The following is a 12,128-nucleotide window of genomic DNA, read 5'->3' on the forward strand; positions in this document are numbered from 1 at the left end:
TTTCAAATTTAAAGTTGTTTTTTTTTTGTCTTTATTTAATCAGACGATATCAGGTAGAGTACAATATATTTGACGGAAAAAAATATCATAAAAACTGTTAAATGTTTAATATTTTTTTATATCTTTTCTCATTTTTTTTCAATCTGTGAATATTTTTTGCTTTATTTCTTAATCATTAATTAATCATATCAGTTTTGTTATATATTCTTATGCTAGTTTAGGGGAAGGGGCTGATGAAGTAAATAAAACAACTGGTTATTGTTTGAACAATGTCCATATTATATTTATTACCACATACACACGGCACGATGTGAACCTTGTCTTAAATCATTGTATTATAATAGGTATATGTACATTGCACAATGTGTATACATACATCGCCATACACGCGCGCCCCGAGAGGCTGTATGATTATATATCTCATAGTATTATGTACGTTATAATAATGTAATATTCCAATAAGTTAAAGTGCACTGGTGCACGAAATCGGGGCGGCGGGCATACTCGCCGCTTTTTACAAAATGTTTGATATTATCATTATTTTAATAAAGAGATGCCGTAAAAACTAATTTATTCATCAATACAATTTATATCCATATTGTATACAGATTCATGTAACATATTATACACGAAGAAATGACGAAAATAATGCGCCGTAACCGCGGCGGGATGTCCGCGGGTCGTTCGCCTATCGTTATCTCCAATCTAATATTTTAAATGTACATGACACCAAATTCGAACGTATATAAATCCAAATTTACTTTAATGTAAAATCTTAGGTAATTGATTTTTATTGCTATAGAAAATCAGTCAGCACGCGAAGCACGTAATCGAGAAGTAATCGCGAGAACGAAACCAAGCGGGCGGCGGCGGGGCAAAGGATGCTGGGGACGAGTTGGAGAGATGCCGTGGCCGTTGCTGCGTCTCACGGTTCCTAGATGCTGCATGGCTGCTGCATTTCACTCACGAGACGCAACCGACGCCTCAGCCCGCCTCTAATTCTCAAACGCTTTTCTCACAGACACGCTCTGATGCTGCATGATGCAACCGATCGCTTGAAGTCGGTTCGTGTGGAGCCAATGCGCGTCCGGTTCTACGCGAATAACTATACTTTTGGTCCTTGAACGTTAAGTTGGCCATCGCCGAGTATGCAAAGCTACTGATCTAAGGCCGCCTCTGCGACTCTACGAACTTTACCAGTCTGTCACTTTATTAGATTAAAATTAATTAATTAATTATTATCTTCATTAACGATATAAAATAGATAGTGTAAAATAATGTTATTATATAAAATATCATAAATTAGTTTTATTCAATTTTTTTTTCACTTAGATGGATATTATATAAGTCGCAGTAACAGGACCACATAACGAATTTTTATTTAAATAAATTTGAGATCTCGCTTAATATTATTACGTAGTCTTTATTTTGATATAGAAACCGTTCCTAAAATGCGACTGACGCGAAATCTAACACGTGAGAGCTAGACGGCTGCGGTGGCGTTAGAAACAATTAGTGCTTTGAGCAATTTTAGGTTTGAGAAACATTATGAAACATTTAAATATAGCTGAAGATACATTTTGCTGGTACAGATTATTTAAGATATTGAAAAATATAAATCTTGCAACGAGTTCATTATATTTATTGCCACCGAGCCCAGCATGCTAACCCCACGCGCGGGTCTTCATATATAACGAGCGAATAAAACCAATTATGTATTTATTATATTTTTAAATAATTATAATATATTTAAAATTTATAGATATATATAATTTTAATCAACATAGTTAGTTTATAACTGATAAATTTTGCTTTGCAAAAAATATTTAACGAATAAATACTTCTTAGAAGCTTAGTAGCGAAGTAAAAATTTGCATTTAAAACAAAACAATAAATGACCCGCGCGTGAAAGCACTAGAGGGACTAATAAAATAAGCTCGCGAACAGTATTAACAAACCATAATAATAACAATGAAACTATTATCTTTATAAAGCTAGTCCTGATTGTAGCTCGAACGAGTCAAATATCGATCGATGGTTATTGATTCAATTGTCTTTTTAGTACACACGCGGCTAACTATGTATATACAATAGTAATCATCATATGTGTCGTCTCGGTGCAATCGCGGCGAACCGATGGCTTCTCACGAACGAGCGAAACGTCTCTCACTATATTATGTGTTTGTACTCGCACGGGGATAAGCGGCCGTGTACGCTTTCCTACATTAAAAAGGTCGGTAAGAAAATATAATTATAGTGAGGATATAAGAGTGATTGAGAAAACCGACGACGGCACGGTGCGCGCGCGTCCCCGCACCGACGCCGGCTGGGCCTAACAATTATAACATTTCATCGTAATAATTAAATATTCTAAGAAAAAATGTCTTAAATACCTATAACACCGTAAATATAAAACAAATAATAACGTTAATTTGTTAGGTATGATATCGTTTATCTGACCGTCTCATTGGAACACACCTTTTGTTTTTATTATCAATTTCCTAGCTAACGTTTAACAACAAAATGGCGGTCGCGGGTCGTTTGTCACGTGACGCGTGTTTATTGACGACGCGACTGACACGGGACAGCGCACGGACTTACGCAGCGAACGATTTCTCGGCACTAAACTAAACAAAATAATAAAAAAAAAAAAATACGCGAAGCAAGCGCACCGAATTTCAGCGCTCCTTTAAACACTCCATTATTCAATTAACTACATAATCATAAGTAATAAATTACCTTTAAAAAGAATATTGATTTATTTCGTATCATTTTCAATATTTTCGTAACAGGAAACATTTATATTTATAACGTATTTATATAATAATAGCATTTAAAAGATTGTTCATTATTATTACCTAAATTTTAATACCTAGATTTATAATATAAATGTTTAATTGATGTTGGTAATGAGTAATAATAATAGTATATAACGAATGATTGTAACCGTGTGCGTGTAATGGATTAGATACGCAGGCGGCGCGGTGTCTGTGTGGAACCTGAACCATGACCTCACCTGTGTGTCTTACCCCTTACTTCTGCAAACGAGACAGTGGTCGTCAACTGTTTTCCAGTACCTAACAAATATGATTAATGAATTGACGTCATATTTTACTCTATTACCTCCAACTTGCGCACATGGTTTGTAATTTCTGATATCCCTGTCTTTGGCTTATTGAAAATTTGCATCGTGTGATTTTAATTTCATATCGGTATGAAAATTGTTTTTTTTTTACCATAAATATTGTGATTAAAACTTTAAATACGACTAAGTACGGCGTGACTCCGCGTTTAAAGTGGAGCCGCAAATATTTTAACAGTGGTCTTATATTTAAGATAAATACAATCGTAGAAACAATGAAATATTAATTACGTAATGCACAAAATTGTTATAATATTATAATAATTACAATACCTACTTCAAAGGTACAAGATAGAAACGAATTATTTATTATCTTAATGCGATGAGAGATATCTGAAATGTTTGACTTAGCTTTTCAAAATGTCCTTATGAATCGTAAACATGATCATATTATCCTTAGGATAAAATTTTATATCATAATACATATTATTATTAGAAAGTATCTATACGCATAACTAACATAGTCTTATAGGGAAGTAATCCAGAAATTTTTACTACAGAAATGAAGTAGCCGTTCATAGAGGTGATTTTATACAATTCGAATTAGGCGAAAAATAAATACATTCATAGTTAAAATATGCGCAATATGTATTAATATGGTAATTATGTTAATATTTGACATTAATATTAAAAATAGATAGAATAAAATATGTGTTGGTGGACGAGCGAGATAGCGCGCGGCAAACGCGCGGTCGCAAACCGCGTTATTGTCTCCGGTCTGAAGCCGTCGAGCGGCCGACCGGCCCCTACCAACCTACACCGCTACCGACAAACTCAACTCTTTACACACGGAACACGAAGGAGGGATCAGCTTATTGCGAATACAACCTCGGCCCGATAATCTGACACTTAGAACATCTAAAAAGCTTTCTACCAAATACAGTAGTACACGAAGTCTTCACGTCGGACATGATTTTAGCGTGACGCGAACCATTCCTCTATGAATAACATAACAGATTGTGAATGGAAAAATAGACATGCAAGTTACATCTTAAACTATAAATTTAACTATTAACCATAAAAGATTTTAAGATATACATCCCTGCAATCGAATCTTCTAGATGCATTTTATATATTACGAAATGTATTTTTTTTGTAGTTTAATTATTTAATATTTATTGACAACACATCTACGGTACAGTCGAAGCGAGAATAATTTGAAAAAATACCGGTTTAATATACTATCTCTCGTTCACACGAAAAAAGTTGATTATTATTATTTACAATAGACAAGGTCGAGATTAAGGGGGGGGGGGATTGGGTTAGATAAGGTGTCGAGGGAGCAGGGAGAGTGAGGGAAGTGGAGGGGTATGGTGAGTTTGAGATGCCGCGGTCGACGGATCGCTCCGCGCGGTGGTCGGACGGAGTAGACGACCGTCGAAGGCGCGTGGCGCGGCGTGCGTGGAAGCGGTTTGCAGACGATGGTAAAGCCTTGCTGATGATGGTCATCTTGCTGTTATTGATGCATTGTCACGCGCCGCCACGCCGCTCGCCACCTATTGCATACGCAGATTATTGATATTGCTTTTTGAATACTACATTTTATAGAGCGTAAATACTTTTGTTCAATATTTCACATAAACCTGAACTCAGGGTTATTCCGCACAAGTCCATAGTCGAAAAACTTTGAGAGTTCATTATAGTCGTCTTATTTCCAGCCATATAATTAGTCTTCAAATATAAATAAAATGCTTATTTTATGATCCAGTTGAACATTAATATTTGCGATGGCAATAATTATATGAGGCAGTATTTTAAAGCGCCATTTTACGTAACGACATTTTAATTATGTATGGCGAGACCACACAGTAAAAACGTTACTTACGTTTAATATTTGTGCTATAACACTTTCAATGGTAACCGTTGGTGAAAGCCGCAGGAATCAATGGTCCCTGTAATGGAAAAATTATAAAATTAATAATTCGAGGATAGTTAACACAAAATTATACAGATATAATGAAACACTGCATCAAATCTAAGGTGCGCTGTAATTAAACATATTTTTTTATTGACACCAAAACTTGATTGAGTTGCTTTGAAATGTCCAATTGACCATTTACTTCTTCCGGGTAGATTTAAGGACAGCGAGTTGGGACTTTGCAGTCGATAGAGCGGTAGTGAACTCGTTGGCCAACAAAATAAAAATAGCAAGTGGATGAGTTAGAGCGGCGCGCGACCGCTCGGCTACGGTAATTACACCGCTTGTTCTCCTTGATTTACGGTTATTGCCCGTGGGGGCATTCCCGTTACCTAATAAGACCGTTTTACACCCTGGAACCACATGATCCGCGCTACAGCCCTGGCGTTTTTTTGCCATTAACTACTCCATATTATGACATTTATGATTGTCATAATCGTGTTATTGGTGGATTGATGTCAAAATAAGTTAAACCGAAATCTTCAGTGTAAAAATGAAAACTTTAATACTGGTTAAAAAAATATTTTGTATGTAGTAGGAGTTAAGACGTCGGCGCTGGCGGCATTTGCGGGTGCCGACATGCAATGAAGACTGATGGCGTCTCTGGAAAGCAGTTATGGAGCACGGTCGTAGTTTTAAAAGGCCATTACCCGCGCAGTGCACCGCTTAGATTGCTGATGCCATCGCCTGCCGCTCTCATATTTCGGAACACTTTATAATCGCATCTTCTACGCTTCACTTGCTCGCTAACTTATGGTGATTATACCGTAAGAGGGAAGAGTAAGATCGGTTCAGTAATGAGATTGGACCGTCGCGCTAAAATTTTAGAGTGTCGTCGACTACTAATTGCCTCTGTGGTGTCTATTATATGCTAGACGGGGATTTGGAACTTGATGATAGTTATTATAAGATTATTACAATAATTATTTTACATCTTTTAATTTATCTAAAAGATAATATTGTATAATGAGTCATAAGCTTTGCAAATGAATTTAAACATCTTAGAAGCACAAATCAAAAGGTCGAGAGAAAAACAAAACAGAACAAACATTAATTTGAATTCCGTGACAGTTGAAAGTTCTTGAACGGGGACAATTTTCTGAATTGCCTTCATTTCAGTCTTACAGAAATAGGCATTTTTGAGCATGACGTAACAAATGAAAAAAGTTTGAATCGAAAGTTAATAACTTTATCCCATTTATCATGGAATAAAATAAGTTTGAGTTATTTTCATTCATTGTGCAAATATTATTTCTGGATAATAAAATTATTTAAGTCGATACGAAGTTTTAATTTTGTTGTCTTTCTTATGTGAATGTTACAAGTGACCTACTGGGGTATAATTAAGGGGTGCACGGCTGACGGCGATAGCGGGAAATCCAGAAGGCTGAGGGCTGGCTGCCTGCACGTAGCCAACGCTGTCCGCTGCGGAGCCGTACACGTCCAGCGCAGGTCCTGGCGAGCTGGCGGCAGGGAATCCAGCCCGTCCTCCAGCCGTGTGCGGCGAAGCTGGTGGCCCATACCCAGCTGCGGCTGCTTGGTAGTTGTTCATAACTGTGAAGCAAAAAGTTCCGCTGTAATTGCTTATAAGTGTTTCCTAGGTATTCTATAGGTAATTAATAGTATTCAGCCAGAATCTATTATATTTTTGGGGATTGTTGATGATGATGGTTGATTGAGCTCATGTGTGCACTGTGTTGGTTATAAAGAACGTAACATGGCTGTTTTGTTAGTGGAAGTGTAAGGTGACACAAATTTCATGGCCTTTTTGGTTTCTGGTGACTTAATATAGTGGATCCATGAGTGGATGGTGCGATGGCCTCCTCACCTGAAAGCGCTTGCGCGAGCAGCGGTGTGTTGTTATTCGGTGTGAGTTGGCCGTTGGTCAGGTCCACTGCAAACATACACATGGTTCGCATTCGCTTCACGTACGCGAGTGGCTCATACACTCTTTCGTTATGGAACACACACTGATCTATGACTGAACCACCAATTTTTTTTACTTTAAAAGTGTTTATCTGCCAACATCTCACCTTTTTAACACATTAAAAATTGATAATATTTAACTAAACATCAAATTTGTTTAGAAAATATATTTATAACGCGTAAATATATGAATAATTTAGCGGTAACAGACAAATGCCGTACCGACGAATGAGGACAGCGAAGACTCCCCAGGCTGAGATTATGTTGGAAGAAAAAAATATTACGTATGTCACGTGCATTCAAATGAAAAAAAGAGCTCGAAGTTTCGCGCGCATAAATCACAGAGGACGAAAAAAACTTTTACAAAATATCCAGTAAATTATCTGACGTGAGTTCTCGGTGGCACGAGGCGGTCTGCTTATTGAATAGGGAGTGGCATTAGCATACGGTGCACGTAGGAGCGGCTTGATGCCGCCCTCGCTCACTGACTCGCTACTCGCTTCTTACGTTTTGTCCGACTAACTATTTCGCACACAAATTTTAAAGCTTTTAGCGTCTTCGAATTTCAAATTAGTCTGAATATCCAGTAACGTTAATGTACGTAAAGAATAGTCTAGGATGAATTTTCTTTCATTTCGAACATTGTATTATTAGATTTTATTACCTTTATTTCAATTTACATTTTCAAAATTGAAACGACTGCAAGATTATATTATAAATGGGAATCAGCTTTCTGATTTTGCTTGTTCATAAAAACCATTAGTCCTATTGGCTTGTAGAACAAATTTTATTTTTGTTAGATGAGCGAGTTATGATTTAGTGTGAAAAATGAGGGCTCGCGGCACCACCAGGTGATTACCGGCCTGAGAGTGACTTAGCAAAAGAGTACAATATAAGTAATAGAGGATGAATGATAGATGGCGGCGAACGACCCGCTCCCGCTGCCGCTGGTACACGCTCGCGTACCTTATAAACTGCTGACACATTTTAATAACATTACGCCACGATGTAAGAGGCTATTTATTTGAGAGTTGCCGAGTAATAAATAAGAATTCGAGTAAAGCTGACACGACTACCGATCGTTAACGTGTCGATCGAATATCTCATTCTTTTAGAATTATGTTGTTCACGTTTATTTATTGTCTATAATTATTTTTTATCTCTTTATAGTGTATTATTAAATAAATCGGTTAAAAATTTATGATAAATAGTAAAATCGACCGCAGACCTAACTAAATATAGAGATGTGTTTTAGACCTCAAATAATTTATAACTTAAACAGTTAGTTCCCTGAACTGTCAAGTGACGATCAACATCAACGTTGCTTCTAAAACCTATGTTAGTTCTGTCTAAGGGCTGTTAAGTTGAAGCAAACTTTAATTAAATTGAAGCTGACATGTGGTTTAATTTTAATTAAATCATTATTTATAAATTTTATAGTTGTTAAATTCAAAAGTTACTCTAATTAATTGTATGAATCAGAAAGTGTTACAAGGTTAGAACATTTTAATTATTTTGATACATAATATATTTAATGTAGAACAAAAACATTTAACAGAAATAAAATCACTTTAAAAAGATACTTGATATAAAAAAATAATTTGCCAAGTTAACACAGCAATTTCCAATTTTATTGGCTTAGCTGCGAAGTAGGGACTTTAGAGAGGTAAGGTGATTCTCACCCTAAGTAAGCCTCTCACAGGGAACACACATTCATCTATAAATTCAGAAGCCGTGGCGAGAGCTATTCATATTTGCGAACTCTCGTAATTGCGAAGTTCGAAGAAACTTAATAATTCTTCCTCGCAAGAAGGATGACGGCTGAAGAAAATATTCACAGGGCGTACTTCCCTAATAACTCTTATAACTGAGTATATTATCAATTTTTCCTTTTAGAGATGAAATTGATAAATAATAACATTATTATAATTTATTTCATGTCCATTACCAGGCTAACGGATCATGTATAAGGTTTCAAGCATTAAATTCAGTAATTAACTTAATTTAACACTTTATTATGTTTAAATTTTAAATGTTTATTAAATTAACACAATTATTTCCTTCGCTTTTAAATTTGTACATAACGTCACTAAACTCGTAACTTAATGGAAGTGACGTAGAAACAAAAAAGTTGACTCTGTTAAAAATTAAAAGTTGAAAGTTCAACTGTGTAAAATTCTCTACAAATGAACATGTTCTTTTACATATGCCGAGTTTAGTGAAATTTTCGTATACAAAGTTTTATTTTTGATTAAGAGATACCCGTTTTTCATCCTCGACTTGCCTCGATTGAAATGTTATATTCGTATTTCAGTCATATCGAGTGACGGACCACTGCGAACGTCTATACAATAGATACAATCAATAACTCCGGATGATACGCTTTTTTCGAATTTTCTATCTTTTAGTCTGGACTTATCTTAATTGCAAATTCATTCAATTTCTATCTTGGCCCTGCATCCATCCCTGATATTTGGAATTCAAAGTAAGTATTACATTTCGTTAAATCTTCTTTAAGTATAATGCAAAACAACCCGTCACTTTTCAGTGATGTTTATAATTTTGTTAAATAAATATATTGAAACAAATAATGAAAATTGGTTCAGTCATAAATCGTAGGAACACGAAAAGCGGTATTGAAAAGCTCAAATGAATCGAGAAAAATAGTCACACTTTGAAAATATAAAAAATGTTTATAAAATTTCTACTTTTACTTATTTTCACAAAAATTCGTCTACCGATGTAGTGAAATAATAAAATACTTGCGAAAAAACACCACTTACGGCTACATTAACGGCTACAGCGAAAATATTACATGTTCTATTCTATCGTTTGTATAAAATTAGAAATATGACTACACATTCTAAATGGCGTTTCGTTTTATTATCATTGTAACGTTATTCTAAATTAACTTCTGCCTAAGGCACAACAATTGAAATTACAAAAAATCTATTCTATTTCTTATTACTAATTACATTAAATACTCTATACAATGTGTTTGCACCACCATCGCATTATTTTTACCGACAAATTGCTACCTGATCGCTTACTTGACTACCCGCTAAAGGAATAATAACATAAAGCGGTTATTTATATAACAATTTCATTATAACAAGATCGGAACGGAAGTTTTCCGCGCTAATTTTAAAGCTCCACTAATTTACAATAGGAAGGATATCGCCCGCCATAAAATTACTAATTCTAGACTATTCAGAAACTCCGCTATTGAAATCTTATATATTGCCAGATTGACTCTACAAATTCTGCTTACTTAGATTCGTTATAGACCTCCTAAATGACAGTCTATACTATGTCTATATCATATTTCTAAGCTTAGCTAATTTACATTAAAAATTTTGAAAATTCTAACAATCTACCACACGTGATATTTACTTTTCACAACAGATATTCAGCTTACAATGTCTCCTACGCTATTCTATCTTAAACGGAGTATGATACTGATCAAATTTATTTGAAAGTTAAATATTACTCGCCCTATTGTTGTTCCGCTGTTACTCCATTTCACCATACAGTTGTTTTCTTGTATTTCAACACTATCATGTTTAAAATCCGATAACATGTTGCGTAGATTCATACGAGAATAATTTACTGTCCTCCGGTTGGAGACTTGAATTCTCAACTATTTATATGTTTGTATTTAAAATTTCTTAGAGGACAATAAATTTACTATCTATGTAAGATATGATATCAGATTAGGTCTGATCGATATCTATGATATAATTGCAACGCTATTACACGTTTCCCAGGCAATCATAAATCCATAAAATCTAAGAGAAAATTATATAGCCGGAGGTAGCTAGACTATTGTTTAACTTATATTATTCAAACATTTCTAGACATTCAAGAAAACAATCTTTCTAAAGTATGACTTTCTGACCCATCCAAATATTTCTATTAGCTATGATACTCTCCAAAACTATTTAATTCTATTTCTAGAAGAATTTTACAGTAAATTCTAATGGAGATATAACCAGATACTCATTTAATTTTAGCCTACACGACAAGCACTAGACGAAGATGTGGAATTAGTAATTGAGTCAACGGAAAATATCGTTAAAGGTTATGTAATAGAGTGGCTAAGGTTAAATGAAACGAGATTGATTTCATTTGCAGTGTTTAAATAAAAAAGTAATTTTTAATCAAATTTATAAATTAAAACGTACTGATTAGCAAATTTCAAGTCCAGGCGAGAAATGCTAACTATTTAACATAGTTTTGTAAAGTTTGTGGGTTGCACTCTGAGGCGACCGTGTAGAATGTATGGAATTCTCAAGCGTGGTCCGCGTAAATTTTACTTCCAATTATGGGGCTTACGATAATCAATTTTTTCGAATAGAACGCAAGCAGCTCAAGTTATTGTAAATGTATACGTAAATGCATGTATACGTATGTCATTACTGAACCGGTATGGCGGAGCGCGTCGCCAGCACCATGACAAATTACCGCATTGGATGAGTCAGAGACGAGAAATCGATGTTAAAAAACATTTAAACCGCGAAAACAAAGTTCGGTTGTAATAAGAAGTAATCAAAGTTCACAACACGCTAGCCAACTCCACGCTATATATTATTTCTTTTAGTTTATTTTAGTCTCAATCGATGAGCGAACGAATGCTAAATAAGTGGGCCGTGATTGACCTCGATCGTCAGGCAATCAATTGGACAGTAAACGATAAAACGTTTTGCTTATAAAGCGAAAAAATCCTTTATTTTAAAATATATTGGCTTCACAATTCCATAACCTTATCATAAACATTAAGACGATATGTGAAAACAGTGATTAGAACAATACTAGTGACTTATATAATAAGTTAATACATTCAAAAACTTGACACATAGATTACAATTGTGCTTTACGATTATATTATTAACTCTAAAATCTGGATAACCTTCCTGATGGATACCGCTGTATTAAATCGAAATTATACCGTACCGAGCTATAAGGGCAACCTAGTCGGGCGATCGAATCACGTACGCATCTGAGAATTCGCGTACTATAATATATAATTTGTGAAAAGCGAAAGTGACATTGCATTCCTTAGCTGCGATTCGGGGGAGACTGGAGGGCGTGATACCAAAGAGATATTCGCTTCAGAAAATATTTATTTGAATTCGTAAGATA

At 35.1% G+C, this 12,128-nt stretch overlaps 1 protein-coding gene across 3 annotated transcripts in view; it reads right to left on the minus strand.

Moving 5' to 3' along the window:
* Window positions 1-255: 255 nt before the first annotated feature.
* The window catches only part of LOC116767645 (RNA-binding protein Musashi homolog Rbp6), a 318,370-nt gene continuing 306,497 nt past the window's right edge, over window positions 256-12,128 (minus strand). For 2 of the 3 annotated variants that reach the window (XM_032658066.2, XM_032658068.2), the window contains 4 exons: window positions 6,889-6,954; window positions 6,394-6,614; window positions 4,968-5,034; window positions 256-4,638 (listed from right to left, as the gene is read on the minus strand). In XM_032658066.2, coding sequence (XP_032513957.1) covers window positions 4,993-5,034; window positions 6,394-6,614; window positions 6,889-6,954 — 329 coding nt within the window. In that variant the 3' untranslated portion in view covers window positions 256-4,638; window positions 4,968-4,992. The remainder of the gene's footprint in view (window positions 4,639-4,967; window positions 5,035-6,393; window positions 6,615-6,888; window positions 6,955-12,128) is intronic. The other variant, XM_032658067.2, reaches the window with a different exon arrangement.

This window comes from Danaus plexippus, assembly GCF_018135715.1.
Source record: "Danaus plexippus chromosome 9 unlocalized genomic scaffold, MEX_DaPlex mxdp_26, whole genome shotgun sequence".
Taxonomy (NCBI): Eukaryota; Metazoa; Arthropoda; class Insecta; order Lepidoptera; family Nymphalidae; genus Danaus; species Danaus plexippus.